At 39.9% G+C, this 23716-nt stretch overlaps 1 protein-coding gene across 11 annotated transcripts in view; it reads left to right on the plus strand.

Annotated features, from left to right (window-relative positions):
* Window positions 1–23716, plus strand: part of FGGY (FGGY carbohydrate kinase domain containing) — a 280748-nt gene that overhangs the window by 242628 nt on the left and 14404 nt on the right. For 10 of the 11 annotated variants that reach the window (XM_051625113.1, XM_051625120.1, XM_051625116.1 and 7 more), the window contains 4 exons: window positions 1432–1579; window positions 3232–3306; window positions 6857–6977; window positions 9876–9970. In XM_051625113.1, the coding sequence (XP_051481073.1) occupies window positions 1432–1579; window positions 3232–3306; window positions 6857–6977; window positions 9876–9970 (439 nt within the window). Of the gene's footprint in view, window positions 1–1431; window positions 1580–3231; window positions 3307–6856; window positions 6978–9875; window positions 9971–23716 lie in introns of those variants that run through there. The other variant, XM_051625121.1, reaches the window with a different exon arrangement.

Below are 23716 nucleotides of genomic sequence, written 5' to 3' on the forward strand. Positions count from 1 at the left end.
CTGGGATGTCTGGTAGGTCTGTGGTTGAGTGCAGCTTTCCTTTCTTTTCCTTCCCAGCAGTCAAGCCATGATTAAGACTGGAAATGAAATGACTTTGTCCTTTGCATGTACTGCTTATTGTGCAGTCCTTAGGGATGTAGAAAACAGGGCCACTTTTACAACAAGAGGGAAAAAAATGATTGTGACCTCAAAATTATCATAATTCAGGTCCAGGAAGACACATAAAGTACACTTTAAAGTACGTGAATAATGATGTGAATTAGTTATTTTAATGTCTTCCAAGTGTAGTTCATTTTGAATGATACACTCTGATAGCATGCACATGGTAAGGTATAATTGAAAAAACATGCAGCTGTATGGTTGAATGCAAAGTATAAATATACAGCTGCTAGCAGGTCAGAAGTCAAACTAGTAAAGCATATGCCAAATTCCCTTAGGGATCTCATTAGTGCGTGATTGAATATACATGTAGAGGCTAAATGAATATCACTGTTTGGGCCTACAGTGGATGAGACAATGACTAATCAATTGTAATTAGGGTTAGATGCTATTCTTGACCCACATGTCTAGAATTAAATGCCCCGCTTGGAGATTTCCGAGGAGTTGAAAAATATATATGAATCTGTTGATGATAGGATGAGTGTTTGAAAAAAATATTCTGAGGCTAATTGCAACATTTTTTAAAAGGAATGTCACTAGAGTCATTGCAAGCCAAAGCACTGAAGAATTCACCATTAGGCCTAACATTACTCTTGGTCCAGGAAAAAGTCTGTTGGATATTGTGGAGTTGGGTGTAGTATCTGAACTTAGATACAATGATATTTAGGCCCATGTTCGGCTCCTCCCTAAAATAGCAGTCACTTGCTTTCTCTCCTCCACCCTTACTGCTGCATTTTATTCATAACACACTGAAATAATTATGGTTTAAAAAAGGAAAGCTGTAAGTTCATTGCTGTTGATTAATCAGAGATTTTTAAACATTTGTAAAGGAATTTGATTTTCCTTTCTGTCTGGAGTCCTCCTTGTTGCTCTCGCTCAGCTTTCTTTTCTCTAGCTTTCCCTTTCACAGCTTCAGCACCTTTCTGTTAGAAACAAGCATCATCACCCCCCAAAATTTCAAACAGCTCTGGCTTGTCTAGGGCCTAGTAGGAGTCAACGTACAAACTCAAGATCACAAACTGCTGTTATCTCCCCTCGTCCTGTGAAACAGAGGGATTCAGGTGGCTGGTGGCAGGGAGGTGCAGGCAGATGTTCCCCCTGCCCGCGCCTAGCCGTGCCATGGCCTCACTTGGTTTTTGCCTTTCTCCCCCTTTGTTTGAAATTTGGGATCTGGCATTCTTTGGTGGGGTTTCTGCATTTGATAGTAGTGCAAATGTTTTATGTTTGATGAATAACCTCCCCCACTCTTTTTCCAACTTGTTTTTCTTCTAGTGCTCACAATATATATACATGCTTGAACAGTCACCTGGATCTGATTAAGAAATCTTTGCCTGTGGGTTTCCTCACTGTTGATTTACATGTTTGGCCAGATTTCCATGGTAACAGATCTCCCTTAACAGATCTGACACTAAAGGGCATGGTAAGAAACAGCCTGTCTTTGCAAAAAGGTCAATACAGGGTAAAAAAGAAAAAAAAAAAAAAAGGAAAAAAAAAAGGGAAAAAAAGTTTGGAAGGAGCTTTTTTCAATTTTGAGTGTACTCCTCCTTAGCTATGTAAACTATCCCATAGGATTTGGGTTTCTTGTTGCATGTCAAAGTATGCTAATGTTTCAGTAGAAAACCAGAGATTGTTGTAGTTGAGATATTCCTACAGCCACTTTTCTAAAAATCTGACGAGTGTCGTGTGTGTCCCAGTATCTTGCTTAGGAATCCCACATCAGAGCAGCACTTGCTGTTGTTAACTCACCTGTCTGCTGAATTTTGTATCTGTTGCAATGAATTTCAGCACAAGTTTGGGTATGCCTGTCTGAGAAAGGAATGAAATATTATGAGAGATTGCTTGATTAAACATATTGAGTAAATGTACTGTATTAGAGTTGTTGGGTAGTAAATTTCAACAGAAACTGAAAACTCCTCTGCTTATTGTTAAAAATGCTCCCATGATTGGAAATACGCAACCACGGTGTTTCATACATCTTTGTTGAAAGGTAAATCTGATCTGATTCTGGCTTGTGGTTTTAAGATTGCTACTTTTGGAACTTCTGTACAAAGAAATTTTCAGAGCGTTGCAATATGGGACCAGAAAGATCAGCTTTTGGAAAGTCACCAGAGGACTCTGCTGGGGAGATTTTCAGCCTATTTTTAAATGTTTGGGTGTTTCTCTTCACTGAACTTGATGGTGGTAGATCAGCTAGGTCTGACAAGCCAGGATGTTACTGTGCAGAATTTTAACAAGATTATCTTAAGGGTAACATCTGATGATATCAAGATGCCTGGTGATTAATGCAAAAATTTCCTTCAAAATGGCATATTGTCCTTGAAGGGAACATCTCAAGGTACCAGCACCAAAATTTGCTGTATTTGAGGCTGAAGAAGGACAGGATTGCTGTAAGCACTGCAACACATTTTAAACTACAAATGAGGGAAACATTAAGAAAAAAAAAAGGCTTATATATTTTTGGGTCCTACTAATACCTGTATTATTTTATGAAAGAATTAGATGCTGAAAGAATCAGAATTTCCTTGGTATGATGGCTGTTTGCAAGTATTGGTAGTAGCAACAGATTTTTTCAGCCACAATTATGGCTGCATTCAGGTCTTGCCTTTGCTGATATTAATCCAGAGTAACTACAGTGCAGTATTGATTTATGTCAGAGTAAAGGAGGTTAAGATATAGTCTTTAATTATTAATTGTGTTTAAGTGTTAGGGTGCTTGGAAGGGAGGGGGAGAAATGCTTTTAAAAAGTTATTTTTATGTAATAGCATTTTCATATTATTACATTAAATACATTCACGAGCAGTATCTGAGTCATAACATAAAACTGTCAGAGTTGATCTATCTCTAATCCCATACAACATGCTGTTCCTTCTTTATTTCTTTGCAAGGGCAAGAACAATTTATGTGGTTCTTCCCCAGATCAGGAATAACATGTTTAACATAACACTATGTGTACACTTCACAAAAACAGGGCTCAGAATTAGCACTTAAAACTTGTTACAACAAGAAACCATAGAAAATAATAGCACTTTGCTTTGGCTGGATTTGTACCTTTTCTTTTTGATCTTTGCACAGGTTGTTGGACTGACATTGTCTCGGGGTCTGGATGAACTTGCCCTTATCTACTTGGCCACGATTCAAGCCATTGCTGTAAGCCATTTATAGAGCATAAAAGAATAAATGAATTGTCTCGTGTTCTGTGGCAGGCTGATCATGCCCTCCTGCTAAACAGATTTCTAATAATAGATGAAATTCACTTAATGGGCTTCTTAAAGGAGCAAGATATTATTTACCTACACTGGTGACTACTCCTGACTGTAGGATAATCGACAGTCTGTGGAGAAAATGTTTCCCTCAAATGTATTCTCCTGATGGCAATTCTTTAAATGGAGCTTTTGCCTCTAGTGCAGATGTGAGCAAAGAGGCTGCAACTATGTGGGGCAGTGTTCATTCACATCATGGGCTGTCTAGAGGGAAGCTGAGAGAGTGGAAAAAAACCCCACACTTTGGCAATTGTATGAAGGAACTTGCACTCCCCTAAAATACCTCAGCTTCAGATTGTTCCTGAATCCATGGATTTTCCCTGCTTGCCCGTTAGATGAGTCAGAGCCCTGTACCACAGCGAGTCGGAGCGGGGCTGTGATTCAGTCCCTAGTGCTATGGACCCCACAGCCAGCCCCGTTTCTCCCTTGCTTTCCCTGTTGCAAGGGAAGCAGATGCCTCGGGTGCAGCTTTTCCAGCCCGAGGCTGTGTCTGTAGAGCAGACAGGGGGGCCATCTCTATGGAAATGTCCTCCATGTTTGCTAGCATGCAGAGATGGGTAGTTTTACAGGAATACTTTTCTTTCTGCTCTCATTTTCTCTGCAACTCAGGATTTCCAGTTCACAAGAAGTTCTATTTTGAAGTGAAAACCTGGGTTAAAGAAGTTGTTTTGAAGCCCTGGTGCAGGGTATAGTCAATGGGGCGTGCTATCCCTGGGCATTTGGTGACCCAAATCAGCATTCCTTTGACAACTTTGTTGTGATCTATATATTAAAAAAAAAAAAAAGTTTGTTAAACTAGAGGTGTTTTTGCAAAACATTAACATTTTGATGAATTGGGGAGGTTTCCTGACAAAACTTTGTTCAGCTGGAAAACTTCCAAGCTCCTCTCCTGGTTAAACAACAACTTTGCTAGGCTGGGTCAGCCATCTGGGATAGAGAGGGTGGGTGGCTGCTGTAGATTTACTGCAAATTGTACATCTTATGTGTTAACCCTTCCTCTTCAGCAAATAACAAGAACTTAACCCCAGCCTGGTATTCATTGTTGGGAGTTTTGATCCTTTCTGAGATGAATGTAGCCCAGTTATACCTGATGCTTCAGTATAATCCCACCATTTAAATAAGAATGTCTAGGAGAGTTTAGACAATGCTGGCCACTGATACTGCCCCCTGAAAGAAACTTTCCAGTATGGAACAGGTGCTCCATTATTATGTCGTGTTAACGAAGTGGAAATGTTCTCTGCTGGAAATCCTGGGAAAGTCACCTATTATCTAGTTATATGACACAACTCAAATTTTCTTGTAAGATCCAAACACTGTGCTGACCACTGAATTCAGCATCTGTGTATCTTTTTGATAGCTAATTGCACCGATTGTGCCATTCAATATAAAAGGCCATATGTAGTTTTCATTGAAAGTTAATGGAAATTCATTTTTCTTAAAACACTATTGAAACAGTAACTAAAAAGCAGACAGAGTAGACTTGGTTTTGACTTGATATATTTACTGCTAGTATGATACCTAGGACATTTCATTTTCCTCCCATATTCTCTCATGCCCAATTTTAGCTTCACTTTTGTTGAGGGAAACAGTCCTTGTCAGGACAGCCTCAATCCTGTATCATTCACTGTCTTAAATGGGTGCAAGATAGACTTTAAACCTAAGTAAAAAACTTGTAAAAAGTGTGGGCCTGCCCACAGAATGTTAATCTCTAGTTTTCTTTTCAGCAGGAGACGCTTTTTTCTTTTTAGATAAAATTTGCATTTGAAGCCCCTCAATTTGCATTTTCACCAATCCAGGATTAAATTAGTTCCCCCCCCCCCCCCAGTGAAGTCTGGCTTTAGTTTAAATTGCTATGTGAATACAGTTTTCCAGGCAGGTAAACACAAAATAATTTTCACAGCATGTTCTTTCTCAGGGTCTTTGACATGTGTATGTCATGAGAGAAGTTGTTAATAAATTTGAACTTCAGGAGCAGTGCAAGAGAATATCCTTTAAGCTATTCATTGCAAAATGGAACGCGACAGTTCAACTGATGAGAGCATGGTCAGAGATATAATTGTGGCCGTCAAGCCCATTCTAGGAGACAGACTCTTTTTGGAGCAGTTTATTTTTCCATAATTAAAACTGTGGCTGTGTAATTTGGAAATTAGCCCTCTGTGTCAATAGGGAAGCGATGGATTTAGGCAGCTGCTGTTGCGGCTGCAAAAGTTCCTTATAACCGCTTGCCTGAAAACCCAAAATATACTTGAAGGTCTATCCAGAATGGTGCCAGTCATTCATGGTGAACATCTCCAGTCTGATGAAGCTCTGCTAGCTTCAATTTTCAGTAGTTTTCACTTGAAGAGCCGTTTATTGCAGGCTGCAGACATCTCAGTGAACTTGAGCAGACCAGGGAGAAAACTTCAACGAGGGTTTGCGAAAACTTTGACCAGGTTGTGTTTTCTGAGGAATCTACCTACAAAGAGGGCAATATTTTGGCTTGAATTTGGCATTTTGTCAAGTCAGAGCTTCAAAATTAACTTCCAGGGTATTTTAAAGAGCTGGGAATGATTTCTGGACAAATGGTTTGTCAAAGAAATGGGTAATGTTCTTGTGAGAGGAAGGAGGGAGAAGGTTGACTGTTGGAGGCAAGCAAAGCAAACAAAAAGAGAAGAGATTTTTTTTTTTAGATGGCAAAGCCTTTGCCTTCATCATTTGTGAAGCAGAACACTCAGCTGTTCTAATTTGAGTTTCTCAGAATGGAGAGTATAACTGAAAAGTTTAAAAATATGCCTACATTTTAGATGTTTCAGTTAATCCAGACATGAAACAGAAGATTTTATTTTGCATAGGGCAAAGGCCAAGAGAAATAGTTAAGCGAATACAAAATTCTTCAGGTTTTCCTTTTTGCTGAAAAGACAGAAAAACACATGGTTTTATTTGCTGCGTTTTATTTTGTTCTGTTTTGGTGGGGATATCTTTGCCATGTAGGTTCTAGTACTGAATTTGGAAATGTTTCCCATACTCTTCTGTGCTTGTTGGCAAACACCTGCTTATCACTGCGCTCAGTTTTTCCTGGTGCCCGTTTCTGTCTCTTCTCATACTACTTGTCTTCACCCTTGATGGTACTTCCCCTAAGCCCCATTTCCCTGTGTTACTCTATACTGGTGTGTCTTCACTCCTTTAGCCAGTCCCAGGATGCTTAGTGCATTATGCTGTGCCAATGTACTTCCCAATTCCTTGTGCTGTATATTTGATGTTTCTAGTTCTTAATTAAGATCTCTGTTCCTGGCTGGAAGCTACTAGAGACCCTGGAGGTCTGTTCCCTGCCCTCAGGTTACTGGTGGGGACAGTGAGTAGTATCATTCTTTTTAGCAAACTGTGCTATAAGATCTGTTCTTGGGGCTGTTTTCCTCTGCTCATCTGTTGTTTTTTTGTTTTTTGCCCCCTTTTTGAAGTTAGGAACAAGACATATTTTGGAAACTATGCAGGCTGCAGGGCATGATATCAACACGCTGTTTCTGTGCGGTGGGCTGAGCAAGAACCCCCTCTTTGTGCAGATGCATGCTGACATTACTGGTAAGTTAGAGGAAGTCTGGGGAAAGAAGTGTAAACTACTTTATTTTAGGTGGTTAAATACTTTGTCTTTGGAAAAATAAATACTTTCTTTATATAGAACTGTATTTTGCTGGTTGGCCAAAAAGTGTGTCATGAAATGTTGCTTCCTGCAAGACTGGATTTCCTGAAATTTAAAGACTTTTGTATTAACACAGAGATGTGGTGCAAACAAAGCTCAATACTTCATATTGTTGAAGAGAGAAACAATTCAGGAGAAACCTCCAGCATGATCTCCAATCTGTAGATCTTAGACTTACAGATCTTTAAAGAAAATGTGATAGGATAAATACTAAAACTTTGAATGGAATTTTAAAAAACAATGTGTATGAATTACATGTCAGAGATGTTTGTCACTGTCAGATTTTTAAAAAATATTCAAACTGTTGTGTAGAAATTATTCCATTAAGTCAGATTACAATAAGTTAATTTCATGAGGATAATGCCCTGTACATTTGTGAGCGTGGTTTGCATCAGGTGTGTTTTACCAAAACCTCTGTTACCTTCATCCTGTTTGAATTATCTTGGACTTCTCCTGGTACTTCTTGCTTATGCTGGACATTCTGTCCATTATAATGAACAATTTTTTTCTGAATTACTTCCATGTCTGTATCATTAATGCAGTTTTGGGGACAACTGCTGGATCCTGGCTCCTGCATGGTGTCCCATTTGGTTTTGTAGAATTCTAAGTGGGTGGAAGGTCCTGGGTATGTGGTTCAATACAAAAGGACTAGGCTTACATGGTGTCTTTTGTCTCCCTTTAACGTGTGTGTTGTACATCTTGGCACACCTGTGAGTCAGTTAAAAATACTTAAAAAATGTAGAAAATGTAACAAAATTAAAGGGCTTCAGAGAAACTTCAAACCCCACTTCATAACCTCGATGGAGGAGGAGAGATGAAAATAGATTTTATATACTTACCTGAGATGAAAACAGAAATGGAAAAACAACAACAAAAAATAGTGCTTATTGACCTTAAAATTCACTAAATACATTCTAGTCAGTGTGGTGCTTTCTGTTTGTGAAAAATGATGTTGTCAAGTGTGTGCCTTTCCTTATAGAACCGGGATGGTTTAGGTGAATTTCAGCTATGTGTGGAGCTGGGGGGCTGGGTCACGATATGCACAATAAAAGATCTGTGAAAAGGTATTCTGATTAAAATGTAATCAGAAGTTCTTTGACTGTAACTAATGGCCAAGTACAATTCAGTACAAAAAGGCCTTTTTGCAGTCTGGAGTTCTCCCCCATTTGTAAAATCAGTGACTGACAAGGGATGTCAGAGTTCATCGAACTGAAATGCTCTCGGTTGTATTGAACTCATTAGAGCCTATCAGATAAAATAACTAACATTCCAGGATCAATCCCCCATTCTTTCCTGGAAAGAAAAAAATCTGAATATATTATTGTTAGCTGCAAATGCCCATGACTCAGCCACGCAGACATCTAATGGATAATTTTGCAGGCCACTTAAAAAGTATCTTGATCTTTTTTGTTTGCCTGGTAAGAATTCTGTATTCATTCGGATGATGCAGGAAATGTGCAGTAAATTTTAGAGCAGCTGAAAAATGCTGGCCAAGAGCTGTATAGATGTTAACTTGAGTTTTAGATTTTCTGTCCCAAGTTGACCCAAGTTCTGAGTCCATCTGAACCAGAGGAATGCTCAGGTGACTGAGCCTACACTGATGGTTTTAAGGCAGATTTGTTTGGTCAGAAAAATGTAAGGAAATTTTTATCAATTATTGTTTCTTATATTAATAATTTTATTTCCCTTGTTGAAAAGTGTGTATTTGTCTTTTCCTCTGTAGTTGTTCATGGCTCACTTTAGATCTTCTTCCAAATGTCAGCTCCTTCTGATCTTAGCTGGCTCTCAGGAGCAGCATTTTTTGAGGCATAACATCATGAGGCTGTGCACAGAAGGAAGCCCTCCTCCCTCCTCTGTGTTTGCATCATCATCCACTGAATGAAATTATCTCAGTAATGGAAATTTAGACACGTGCCAAATACTGTTGGAATATTAAATTTTTTGGCTTAGTGAGGATAAGCATCCAAAGTGCAGCTAGAAAAGTATTTAGACTTATGCTAGTGTTTGGGTTTTTTTTTAATTTTTAAGGTGAATTAAGAACATAGGGCAATTTTTATTTATTTAGCAGTATTTTTCCTGCTTTTATTACATGAGTAATACAGGTCTTAGAAAATGTCATGTGAAACAAGGAAAATATATTTTCATTATAGTATCCATGGGGGATGAAACAATAATTTTTAATTCTATTTCAAAATGCATATTGAATTTGTTTGTTTGTTTGTTTGTTTTTCCAGCGTTTTAATCTTGGTTTTTAGTATCTTGCACAATTTGGAAGACAAGATTTTTCTTATTATTTCACACATAGCTTGTGAAAGTTTACTAGTCATATTTTCATGTCTTCCAGCAAAACCAGACTGACTTTGTTGGCTATATATTTAAAAACAAACTCAAACAATTTTTTTTTTTTTTTCTTGTTGCAAAAGAAACAAAAAGGAAACCACCCTTTTTTCCCCTTGAGGTCAACTTTTAACAGGCATGTAGGTTTGGAGGGTGTGGGTAAGAACAGGTTTATACCAAGCCCTTTGAGAGAAATAGCCAGTGTCAGAGCTTTGGGGGTTTGTTCTTTATGTGCTTTATGCCCGGCATTATTATTTTGCTGAAATTGTTGTATTCAAATTCTGCATTTTTCTTGGAGCCTGGAACCACAGAGCAGAGAGATTTACATAATCTACAGTAGGCTGTAGCTCTGAATGGAGTTCTGAACATGGTTTTCAAGTTCTTTTTAAAATTACTTATTTATTTTTCATTTTGTTGTTAATTATTTATTTCTTTATTTATAGGCAAGCCTGTTGTCCTGTCCAAAGAAGTGGAGTCTGTTTTGGTGGGTGCTGCTATTCTTGGAGCTTGTGCTTCTGGGGATTTTGCATCTATACAGGTATGCAGTACCTGATTTTTACTTCTTTTTTGCAGTTTTAATGTGTTTCACACTTTGACATTTGACACTTGCACAGACTTTATCTCAAGTGGAAAAGTTTGTACCTTCTGCACAACCAGACGAGCCAGCATCGCTTTCTCCCCACCCTCTTTTTAACTCCATAATGTTTTTGAGGTGTGTTGAAGATTCATTTGGCTTTTGACTGTAGGGCCATGCAGGTAGAAGCTGCTCCCTATGAAGTTAGGCCATGTAATTTTGCAGACAAAAAAAGGCAATTTGGTGAGGCTCTGATCATGCAAGAGGGCACACTTTCATCTCAGCTGTATTTGTCCTATTTGCCTTCATACTGAGGAATGTTAAACATAAGAAACAACACAGCACTATTTATGCAGTAAAAAATTACACACCTTTACCTCTTGTCTTGCCCACAGTGAACGCAGAATTATGATGAGTGGAACTTCATGTTTATTCATGTTAATTCAGTCCATTTACAGCTGTAAAAGTAGAAGTAAGGCTTTTATGTTCAGTGGATCAGCCAAAGCATGACTTAGCTGCATTCATAGAAACAACAGCAGTGAACAGAAACCCAAAGAAGAGTCTGAATGCCCCAAATCGTATCTGTTTTCCCACCTGGGAATTCCCCTAGGGTAAGACATGTCCTCTCCTCGTGCTACACCAGAACACTAAACAGTACACTGCATCCACTTGGACACAGTTGTTTCTTAGGATGGTCTCTGGATACACTTCTCTTTATAACATCAGGCACAGAGTATTTGCAGATGAAATTTTGCACAAAAAAAACTTCTCTGAATGTGTTTTCTTAATTGAGAGGTCAGTTTCTCAACCTAGTTAAATTGGTGCAGTTTCACTGGAATCAATAAACAGCTCAATATAAGCTGAGGAACTGGGCCATGTTTGGCATTTTTCCATGTGTGAAGTTTCCAAAAGTGAATATTCTGCAGTGCAGTGTGAGTTAGCAGGAAGAGCAGTTTCCTTTCATAAGAATTTTTCCATTAAAATTAATTCCATTGCAACAAGCATAGTACAATACATATATATAAATACCTGTATTTAGTAATTCTAGTCCTTGTAAGAACTTATTCTGATAAATGTAATTTCTGTAGCAACTTTTGGTGACAGGTCTTTATATTTAGTTCTTACTCTTCTGTCAGTGTTCTGCCTTCAAGTATATAGATATTTCATTTCAAGTTTAAGATATTTTCTACTACTACGCAATAACTAAACATCTCAAAACTGCTTTTATTAACTCTGTCTTCATAACCACTAGAAAAAGATGCTGTGAAATTTTCTGTGATGTGCTTTCATATAATTTTGGTGTATTCATTTACCTTTAGCTTATATAAAAAATGGTTCAGAAGCATATCCAATAATGTCAGAACAGATATGTGTATTTTATATATATGTACATATGTCAGTCTGCAGAGCACACTCCTCCAGGAATGTTTTTCATTGAATCTAGATCCTTTGAACCAACCATGACACAGACTTTTTAATTTAAACAGTTTTTGGTGTTTAACTGTTAGGAAATGTCAGGAGGTACCTGCCTCTTTGGCTGTGGGAATGCTTTTTGGCTTGTCTTAAGTACAGTGCAGGTTCTGTGGGTCTTCCTGCAGTTAACTCCTCTCTAAGGGCTTAGTGTGGCTTTGGGGAGCTGGACTTCATGGGGTCCTTATGCTCCCCATTTCTGCTTGAATCAAGTAAGTTAACACCAGAACATAAAGAAAAGGAATAAATACCAGTTGCAGCCCAGTGGCTCAGCACTGCATAAGGAATCTGGTTTCCCAAACACAGCCTCTGCCTTTTCCAGTGCTCCAGCAGCTGTTTGTGTAAGGTCTGGTTCCAAGGGTTTGGCTTGTCAGCAGGAGAGTTTCCTTGTGTTTCACTAAGTTACAGGTCAAGCCCATGTGCTTCCCTGGGATAGCTCTGAAACAGAAAAGGGGAAAGCAGGTTGGAAACTACTGCTATGATACATCCCACTGGGCACTGGTAGCATGTTTCTTTCCATCATACTGCCTGTGGTGATCAGTGGGAGCCAGGCGAGGCCCGAATCCTGTCCAGGATGCCACAACAGCTCTGCAGTGTGAAGAAACCACCCGCCAAGTGTTCTGGCTTTGTGTGTTCAGCAGATTGCCATAAAAGAGGTGCCATCTATGGCAACATTCGTTGTACCAGGCAGTAAATAGGTAGAAATATTTTTAAAATAATTCAGAGACATGGGCTTAAGAAACAAGGAACTGAGAAAATGTCTTAGTGGGGGCAGGGAGGCATAAATGCCTGTCTGGCACGGCAGTTCAGTAGCCTTCTCTTACATTTGTTTTTGTGACACATCTTCCAGAACAAACCTTTCTTAGAGGTGCTGCTGCAAACATTCAGCATTGTTGTAATATTTGCAAATCGTAGAGGTTATTACCTGTCCTCTAACAGATGGTTTGTGCTTAATTACTGTGCTTTGCAAAGCTCTTTATTTCCTCAGTCTAATAGTAACTGTGGGTTTTTTTACCAATAACCTCTTTCCTTATGTTTGTTTTTTTGAAGGGGAATTCTTACTGTGTTTGTCCCGGGGACTGGTCACATTTCTCAGAATGATTTTTGGACATTTCCACTCAATGTCAAAAATCAGAATGCTTAAAAGCTCTTTGGTTTTCATGGGTTGGCTGTTCTCCATTTTCTAAAACTCAGGCATCTTTAGGACAGCTTGGAAAGCTTGGTGTTTTCTGTCAATGTGGGGATTTGAGCATGGGGCAGGCAAGTCAGGGACACTGCTCCAGGAGGCTCCTCTTCACTCAGAAAGCCTGGACACGCAAGGATCCTCAGAATATACCAGGGCAGCTCTTTTCAGTAGAGGAAAAAAAAGATGGGTCGTTATCCTGATTTTGACAGTCATATGGGGAGGACCTAAAACTGTGGTAACATTATATACTGATCCGAGTTGGGCTTTGTTTAGCATAATGGTTAAGAAATGCATTGGAATGGGATGGTATTTCCTTAGGGGTAAGCGTGTGGCTCTGGTGGATGCTGTCACTCTCACACTCCTTTACTGTCCCGGGGCATGCAATCATTATCTGCTTCAGACACACCTTGGAGGATGATTATTCCAAGATCATATAACTTAGCTAGTTATCACTGTTTGATGAACCCAGTCACAAGTGTATGTGAGACACTTCACTTTTTTGGGCAGTTGGTCATGATGGCTGGGACACTGGAGAGCTTTTCCTCTGTCCTTTGCTATCCCTAAATAAGTGTCTCCTCACAACAAAGAGGCAAGCACCAGTGAACCTCCTGTCTCGTTTCCCTTACTATACTACACCAATGACTTTGTGCAGGAGCAGCATTTTATCCTTTATATCTTTTAATTCGTATTTTATTGAAATTTAATGAAATTCAACAAGGGCAAGTGTAGAGTCTTGCATCTGGGAAAGAACAGCCCCATGTACCAGTATGGGTTGGGGACTGACCTGTAGGGGAAAGGGACCTGGGGATCCTGGTGGACAGGAGGATGACCATGAGCCAGCAATGTGCCCTTGTGGCCAAGAAAGCAAATGGCATCCTGGGGTGTATTAGAAGGGGTGTGGTTAGGAGGTCCAGAGAGGTTCTCCTCCCCCTCTATTTTGCCCTGGTGAGGCCACATCTAGAATATTGTGTCCAATTCTGAGCCCCTCAGTTCAGGAAGGACAGGGAACTGCTGGAAAGAGTCCAGCACAGAGCCACAAAGATGATGAAGGGAGTTGAACATCTCCCTTATGAGAAAAGGCTGAGGGAGCTGGGTGTCTTCAGCTTGGACAAGAGGAGACTGAGGGGTGACCTCATCAATGTTTATAAATACATAAAGGCTGAGTGTCAGGAGGATGGAGCCATGCTCTTAGTGATGTCCAGTGACAGGACAAGGGGCAACGGGTGCAAGCTGGAGCTTGATTTTGAGGGACTTGTGGAGTAAATGTTTTCATGCTTTCTGTCGACCACACTTCTACTCGTATGAAAATTCTTAGTACACTGAACCTTTAAAAGAAGCACTGGAAGTGAAGGTAATTGCAAAATTTGTAACCATACAGGTTAATTTGCTAGATTCTACTGTGGTTTTAAAAACTCAAGCCCCTTGAATTTAATCTTTAGGTAATTCTATCAAGGAAGGATTTATAATCTCCATCTCTCATGCCTGGTCACCATATGTTACTGCTTCAAAGAACGTTGACTTCCCTATTTTCCTCTTCATTTACTCTCCCTGCATTTTTCTCCTCTGTGGTAAAAAGGAATTAAAACAATTGGTCTATCCAAAATGAAAAAAGAATGTGCAGTTCTTCCCCGTTTCATCTTTTGGTAGTTTAGTCTCCAGAATCTTTGGAAAGGGGAGAAAATCTTCTGATTTTCTTCTTGCAATTTGGGGTATCTTTTCATTTGCCTCTGCAAATGCTGTAATTTTGTTCTTTTTAGTTTTCTCTTTTAGTTTCATTGTGTCTTAATTGTTGTGGCTGTGAGATATAACACAGTCTGGCTGGGTGACAAAAGAGAGTGCTGGGTAAAACAGTATGACATAAGGATTTCTGAAATATACACTGTATTTTGGGGTTTTGGATTTTTGAAATATGTGCTGCGTTGAATGAAATAACCTTACCAATGCTGGCTTAGATGGGTCAATTTATTGGTTCTAGACATTCTTTTCATGCTGAGCAGCAGGATCCTGATTTTCTGTGTGACTGTTTCTGTAGTAAAAATAGTTTCCGGTTTAGCAAGCCAGCAATTCCTTCTCAGTAAAAATGTTCAATAAATAAATGTCAAAGTTTCCAGTATATCCTCATTACTCTGCCTCACTTGTATGTAATTGAAAATGGGAAGAAGGTGCTGTTTGATTTGGCAGCCACCCAGCTCTTATTTTTTTGGATAACCTACTCTTTGGGACAAAGCTGTACACCAGGGAACAGGATTATTGCCTTATAAAATCCTGCAGCCCACTGACTATTCCTTAATTGCATATTAGAGCAATTAATAAATTTACCTGTATGAAGCCAGAGTACCAGATTTATTTTGGATTTGCTGTCTTAATGTGGGCCATTGTTACTGGCTGATGTGGAAGAGAAGAAACTTAGTATGATTTAGTATAATACCTTGTACTGGTTAATTTCTGTAATCGGCTTTCTGGCATAATTTTTGTGTAAAACATTAGATAGAAATTAGAATCCTCATGACCACAAGATTTTTCAGGCATAAAGTTGACTTTTAAGGGAAGTGTCATCTTTTTTCATTTTGGTTGTTAAGCAAGTTGGTGGTACATCCTGCAAAAAATGTGTCATAGAATCACAGAGTGGTTTGGGCTGGAAGGGACCTTAAAGATCATGTAGTTCTATAAAGTGGATTGAAGGTACATAAAAATTAGCCAGATTCTATAGAAGGAGGTGTTAGGTAATTACCTAATGTGGAATAGCTGAATTATGTAGCAGCAGTAGCGGCTGAGTAAGTGAAGTAGCCCTCAGGTCCAGTTTGCATCCCTGGAAGCAGCTCTAGAAGCTATGTGGATCAAGGTCACCTGGCTCACCCTCAAGATAGGCAGAGAGTTCATGACTGTGAAGGAGCTACACTGCTTGGGACTGAAGTTATGAGGGTGCAGGGGAAATTATTCACTTACAGCTCTGTACTTAAGGAACTCAAAAGAGTTTTTTGTGCAGTCCTTGATTGTACTTAATTTAATGGGCATCTCTCAGTTGTGTAAGTTGTTGGGTGTTACAGCATCAAGGATAAAAATCAAATAACAAAACCCACAGATAACACAAGTTATGAAGATCAGGCAGGAAGAACATGTGATATTCAGTGTATTTGCCTCCTAATAGTGAACAGGTCATAGAGGAGCATGATTATAAAGAAGTTCTCTAGTGCAACAGTTCCTCCTCAACCTCAGTAATGGACCCACTGGCAAGTGTGGGTAGACAACATTTCATAAGAACACCCATAAAAAGTACTGGGCCCCGTTCAATATTTCTGCTGGCTCAACTGGAGGGGGTTAAGCTATTTCCATTTCTGAACCAGACAGTCTCTGGTGTAATTTTGTTCCACTTATTTCAATGGATGTGCTTCAGTTGATGGGCTGATCCTCTATTCCTCTTCCAAAGCATTACCTGACAGGTCATGGATTGAAATTAATTCCAAGCGTCTTGTTGATTTCCATATTTTCAAAAGCAAGAACCAAGTGAAAGATCAGGGAGGGGATGGGTTTTTTCCTTAGAAATGGTAATAACTTGGGAAATCAAAAGAGGAAATAAAATGACTTCTCCCTGTTGAGTTAGGGAAAGTTGCTTTCTCTCATCTCATTAAAAATTCAAAGCACTCTTGTTTTTGAGCAGGGTGAATTAGTAATTAAGTGCTATAATCAACTTGTGTAAACATAATACTGAAGGAGAGCAGCAAATTAATCATTTCATTGGCTTGCCTTACCCAATTAATGCATCTTTTAGTAGAGGCCTTCCTGCCGTGTTGGGACCTTTTTTTTCCTACTTAATCAAAGGATTTTGGAAAGGCGGAGGAAGGAGATGGGTGTTCACAGGCACTGTACTGTACACAAGGTGTGTGAAGGTGCTGTGATCCAGTCTTCCATTGCTTCAAAAGCTCCAGTTTAGTACCTGCACAGTTTGAGCCCAAGGTTTAGTGGAAACCATCTTTGGGCAAAGCTGGGTAACAGCTTTTGCTTTTCCGAGTACCTTGTTGGCTGGATATGGAATCTTCATCTAAGGGATTTTTAGAAAGTTCCTTCCTGGGTGTGTATAACATCAGTCTCAATTGATGGGACATGTGCTCCATAGAAAGAGACTTTACATTTCAGTTCATAGCTTCTCTACCTGCTATTAGAGACAGCAGTGAAAAGAGCTGAATCTTCACAGTCCATTTGTTTGTTGTTCTCTCACCTCTGGCAGCAAAGTTACCAAGGGATGGCATGATGTTCATGATGGGGATTCCACTGCTTGCTGAGAACCAAACTGTTGTCCACATAAGCAGCTGTCTGATGCCTGTGGTATGTGTTTGCAGCTAACCAGGCCTGGACTCAAAGCTGTCCTTTGACAGGAGGGCAATTCTATCCCTTTACCTCTGTCCCTGGTGTTTTGACACTGTAATGCATCTTTGCCTAATTGAAAGGTTGGGGTTTTTTCTTGCATAATAAAGCTAGATTCAATATGGCATGCATAAAACCACCAAGATACTGGCAATGCCTCTGGCTTTTGTATAGAGTCAGCTGCCTTCTTACCAGAAATCTTTAGAGAAATATAGATGAGAGAGAAAAATTAAAAGGCAGTGATTCGATGGCCACTGTCCAGTTCCTTGTGGCCCTGTGTTTATGGTACAAAGAGTGCCTTTTTAGTTAGCATATTTTGGCTTTACTGTCAGAAGTCTCTGCAGTAAGGGTAAAAAGCAGATGAATCACAACTCCTCTTTTGCCCTAAGGATGATACTTCTGTATTAAAGCTGAGAAATATAAATGCTTGTCTGTCTCTGCCAAGCACAGAATGAGCTTTCAGTCAGTTTGCGAGTGTGATTTTTATTTTTTTTTCCTTCTCAGCCTGCAATAAACATACAGCAGCATTTCTACTTTCTTTCAGCTGACCTCAGTGGACAGCATTTCCATATGGTTGGAAATCCTTTCTTGGTGGGAGTTAAATCACACAAACAACCACCACCACTTAGAGAGTCAAACAGCTGAGATGTGGCTGTAGCTGATAGCACGACGCTTTCACAAAAGTGCTAAGAAAAATACCCTCTGTCTTGTTGCTGTTTACTGACATGTGATCCTGGTTGACATCTGTTGCCCTTCTCATTTGAGGACTGTTTGCTTTACTAACTTTAACATTTCCACATTGCTATGCTGTTGAAGTGCAGATACACAAATCTCCTTGGAGTCCCCAAGGTCCTTTTATGAGAAGCAGAGCTGCCATCATTTGATATCATCCTGCTGGCTGCCTTTTATATTGAAATGGAGAGAAAAAAAAATGTCTGTAGCTGTTAAATGTTCTTGGTGGAGTGCAATGTCTAATGCTATATGTTGTCATCCATTTGATGTATTATCAGATCAGTACATGCTGTACAGTAGTGTTTGGTTCATTGTCACATCAGATGATTTGTAGTCAGTTTATATCACTTGAAATTATTACAGGTAAAAACTTGTCTAAGAAAATGTCAAAGTTTGTTGTAGCAGGTCATATAACTACTGAAATGACAGACGATCTTAGTCCATAATCATAATGCAGGATTCTCAGTTAATGTAGATCAGCGTTGCTCCAGGATTTCAGAGGAGTGACACCAGTTTACTCCAGTGCCCTGAACCAATCAAGCTCTTAGGTACATCATCTAACTTGGAAGTAGGCAAGAAGCTCAGCTGAAGATAAGCAGGACTGCCCATGTGCTGAAGTACTTGACTGGATCAGAGCCCAGACAGGAACCTGACACAGTTCACTGGTAGATGATACATCTTGAGGTGATAAAGGCTGTTCCAGCTCTTGCAATTGGTTCATGTTATTACCCATTCAGAAACAAGTTGTGGATGCTGTAGGTATCAGGATACAAAAGTGGTGTCTTTTGTTAAGTGCTGTCCTTTTGTGGAAACCTAGTATGTTGCATTTTAAACGTTAGCCAGTACACAACTGTTCAGATTTGGAATATCTCAGTAACTCTTTAATGACAAGGGAAGGCAGCTGCAGGAAGTCAGTGGAATGTACCGTTTGCATTAGCTGGGTGTTTGGCACAGAAGTACTAATGCTGGAGGCAACAATTCCAGAAATCCAGCACTTAAGTATGTGACCATATTATTTTTCTAAAAGTAGGTATTTTAATAAAATAGCACACTAATGAAATGAAATTAAACATGGCCTTTTCCTTGGACATTGGTGGAAGGAATGGATCACTGTGCTGGGTTGTCAGTGTGACTTGCCTGTTTATTAATTCTGCCTGAGAGTGGTGATGAAGATTTTATTACTTATTTTTCACATTTCTGAGGATGAAAAGGTAATAAAGACCTCTCTGATGCTCAAGTGAGCAAAGAAATGTATTGAATCCTCTCTCTCTCTGCTGAAGGTGCAACTTTGTGCACTGGCACAGCTCCATGCAGTTCACTGAGCTCTGGACCTTGTGTGCACATACCCCATGCCCGTGCTGAAGCACCCATAGGTTTGGAAGCACAGTCTCTTCAGTCTGTAGGCTCAACATGGATATTGTCAGGCCTTCTAGCTTTTAATGAACTCCCATCAGCTGATGTTGGCAAAGAATAAGATTTAGTGTTTTGTTCATCTGCAGAAGTTGAGACTCTTATTAAACCAGTGGTATTTTTCTCATCTGTCAGTAAGCCTAAGACCTGGCAAGTAGGAGAAAATATGCTGCCTAGAATAGGTCAGGTTCTGCTGCTGGGTGTTTTTGTAGCAAACCATGAAATGACCATGGTGGAGTTGGCCTAAGGAGATGTACAATTAGTTGATTTATTTTTTTTTCAAACAGACCGAGATCAGCTTGTAGAAGTTTAATAATATCACAACCTTATACCTTCCTGGCCCTGTCCTTTCTTGAGGAGAACCATAAATATGAGAAAACCATAAATGTGTCTTTATAATAGATAGATACTTTGTTTAAAATGTCCTGTGATTGTCTCCTTTCTATTTTAAGGACAGATTTTACTCACATACTCAGAGACATAGCTGAAGTCATTTGGACCTTGGACTCCCCTTCTGTCCAGGCCATTTAGGCAAGGAAAAGTGTGATAGCAATATTTTACAGGAAGGATGAGTACAAAGGAGGATACCATGGATCCTTCGTAACTGTCTGCAGCCAGTAAGGTCCTTCTCAGAGCGTGTCTTGCTTAAATGATGTTCAGGATGTCAAACAAGTTAAAGTCTCTCTGCCCTCACCTCTTCAATAGCTGAGCAGAACAACCTTCAAGTCATGCACTGGAGAACTGGAAACTCAATCTGGCTACACTGTGAGATTAATTTTCCATCTGGGATTTGCACTCTTGCTATGTCAGCGCGGGGATCAGACAGCTCTGCGGCAAAGCACAAGCGTGGAGAGTCCCAGTGCTGGCTGGCTGAAATGCTTGAGGTTTTTTTCACAAGACTTTTTCTGAAGGACATTATGATCACTTAGTTGTGGGATATGATGCCAGTAGTTTGTACCACCAGGACATACTTTTGCACCCTATATTTGAAGAAGTTTTATAACTTGTACATGTACTAAGTTGTCCTTTCTTCTAAAGGTGTCTAGAGGAGTTTGTTTCACGAAGTTGGCTCTATCTGTAGATAGACTGTTTATTGTCTGGGCATTTCCAATCAATTTCATGTTACTGTGATTAACAGTGAAGACATTTTCCTTTTTTCTCTTTCATATAATCATGGATCTGCAATGGTAGAGGAGAGATCCTGTGACCTTTATTAGTTTCATTAGCAATAGCAGCAGTTGCTTTATTAGAAGAATTGGAATTCACGTCTCATTCTCCTTTCTTTGTTCAGCTAAGTCATAGGTCCTTGTTTCCTTGCTTTCTTAGATACAGACATGTTAACAACCATTCCCAGCCCTTGCTTTCTTCTTGTTTAGAAGCAACTTTTCACACTCACTGTGCTTAAACATTTCTGAGGCACAGTTTGATACTAGAAATTGAACTGTGACATGCAAGGAGAGTCCATATGGAATCGCTTCATGACTCTGTTCTGTTTGTACTGGGACAAGTGTCCACATAATGATTAGCAAGCCCGTAATTGTCACTCTTGAGGGAAATACAGGCAGAAAGGCTGACCACAAAGTGGACATGGAAAATCATAAGTTGCAGATTTTTTGCTCAAAGATATTCCTCCAGATGAGGGTTGAAAAACACTAGGACACAAATAAGGAGAAGCACTGTGCCCGTATCTTGCTGTGCCTTTTAAGTGTGTATAAGCAGCACAAGTGAGCTGGATTGTCATCTTTTACAAGTGTTGTTTTCAGCTAAAAATAATTTATAGGGGACTCAATATGTAGTACTCCTAGGGGTGTCATTCTCCTGAGCATTTCTAAACTTCATCACATAAACAGGCCCTTACATGGGTCAAAATATATTTATGTGAGCACCTGCTATAAGCTGCTGTTTTCTACAGAGCTTCCAGATAATCTTTTACCAGGTAGAAATTGTAGGGAGGAGTGTGGGTGTGGAAGCTCTGATGGGAGCAGAGAGTTTCGTCAAGGACAAAGTGGTGTGGCCATGCACTCCATGCTGAGCAGAGTGAGGAAGGTTAGGTCTCACCATGTCACTTCTTCTGGAGCTCTGGAAGAATAGGGGACCCTCCAAGGGAAAACACTATGGAAAACAAACCACTTTATAATCAATACTTTCTCCTCTGAGGAATCTCTCCACAACAAGAGCATGTGTGAAGAGCTGTACCATTCCCCAGCTCAACTTCTCCTTCCCAAAATTTTGGGTGGAGGATGATAATGTGTCACATTTGGAAAGTCCCTTCATGACCCAGTCTTTTAGCTCACAACTGAGTTAAACACCTTGGGATACATTCAGCAAAACACTGCTGTCAGACTGCTTTTGCTTTAAAAACATCTGGTAAGGCTTCATTTTTGCCTAATTTTCCCAGACTAGTGTCTTTCTATCTGTTGTAATGAAATCACTATTTTCTGTCAACTTTTAAGTAGTTTAGATACCAAATCCTGTATTGTTAGACACTCCAGTGGTGGAGTGTCTTTGAGCAGATAAATGGGATATGTGTTAGCCTCTAGGTTGGAAGCTGGCACTTAGCTTAGGTGCGAGAGATGAGTAATGGACCTAAAGATGCTAAGCTGTTTGAAGCCCCTTTGATAAATGGGGTCATTTTGTGATGAGCTATCCTCACTTTCTGTGACTGGTCAGTATAAAAGCTTTGTATATACAAGCACATTACTCATTATTTACTGCTTGTGGTTGTAAGGTTGTTTAACTTTGCAACAGTTCCATCTAAGGGATGATTCTTGCATTGCATGAAAGGGAGTCTGACCAAGCTTTGCTTTTCATTTGCTTTGTGCAACTTCGGTCCTGTGGAAACACTGGATAGCCAGCACATTTGCCATAAGACAAATTGCCAGACTTGTGGCTCTCTGGACATGGAAGTTCCACTCATCCCAGACAAAAAACCACAGGACTGGCATGGAAAGAAAATAAAAGAAACATGAGAAAGAAGTGTGAGGGAGAATGGGCCTTTTCTTTTTTGGCACTAAATCCCTGGTATCCCCACCATCTCCCTCTCCCTAATCCTACTCTGATTTTCTTTCCGCTTGTATTCTTGCCACCTTATTGTTCATGCCTCTATTTTTTCCCCACTTCTTATTTTTTGATTCTTCTTCTCTTGCCTATTTCATCTTATTCCTCTTCTTTTGTTCTGTCTCTCTTTCTCTGCTCTTTCACAGTTTCTTAACTGCATCCTCAGGGATGTCTTGTGGCTAATTCAGTGCTGCTCCCTCATGTCTCCTCTCAAGGCTTGCAGGACTTCAGTAGAGTGTTGTGGTGTAGCCCTCTGTTTTATGGGTACAGCACATGCACACAGCACTGACTGGGCTGTGCCAGTATTCTTGGACTGGCAGAGGAAAGATTTATGATGGCATTGATCACAGTGCTAAAATAAACTGTCCCCTCTTAGCCAGAGGAATATGCGTCTGTCGGTGGCAGTGCTCTGTACACAACATGAAGGACGCTGGCTGAGGAAGCCATCTGCCTAGGTTAGCTGTTCAAGATCTGAAAATGACAAGTCTTTAAAAGCAAAGAGCTAGAAGAAGTCATTAATATTAAAGCAAACTCTGTCATGAGTCATTTGACTTCTTTTTCTCTTACACACAGTTTATGTCTCAGGCCTTCTAAGGCCTAAGTAACATCTGATACTCTTTAGGCTGAGCCGGCTCTAATAGGAGTAGGTTCCTGCTTCCAGTTACAGTGCACCACTTAGAACTCTATTTAATTTGAGTCTTGTGTTTACAGACTGTAACTATTACTTATTTGTCATTTTTATGGTAATAGAAAAGATTGTTTGTCAGTGATTCAGTCCCAACCGTACTGTTGAACAGTTTTGTGTCCTCAGCAGCAGCAGAAAAAAGTAACCCATGAGGGGCTTTGACTTTTTGCCTTAGTCATTCTTCTCATCTAGCTCAGTCATGCAGGTCAGCAGTGACGAGTGGGGATGCAGGTGCCTTGCCACCCCTCCCAACCACTGCCTCAGTCTCAGGGTATCAGCAGAGCAGTGCTCCACATTTCTCACACGTGCAGCACATAAGCTGCATGTGAATTTTCTTCCCTTTTACTTTAAAAGAGACAAGACCGAAGTGTACACCATCTGAAAACCACAGCTTTGCCTTTTTTTGGCCCATTCTCTTTTTTTTGGTCTTCTCAGTTTTACCCATCCCCTCCCTTCTGCTCCCAGGTTTAATTTAAATATTTTTACCAGATTGTTTAAGTGTAAAAGTAGTCAATTGCAGTTAGAAAGTATGAGAGGTGTATGAAATCTTCAAGTCTCATTAACAAAGCCTATAGAAACCAGAAAGGGACAAGTGAAACACAGCCAAAGGTCAGAAAAGCTGTATCCTGCTCCAAAGCTTCCAGGGAAAGCGTTGGAACACCCTAGCCAGCTTCCCTGGGCAAGGAGAACCATCCAGCCCACTGCTAGGAGTGACTGAACCTTAATTAAGCAGCATGACTCTTGTTCCCCCTAGTGGCTAATTACACAGGATCTGTTTCACAGGAGCATTTCGTTACCTGCCTTTCAA

The sequence above is a fragment of the Apus apus genome, chromosome 7 (assembly GCF_020740795.1).
Source record: "Apus apus isolate bApuApu2 chromosome 7, bApuApu2.pri.cur, whole genome shotgun sequence".
NCBI classification, from domain to species: Eukaryota; Metazoa; Chordata; class Aves; order Apodiformes; family Apodidae; genus Apus; species Apus apus.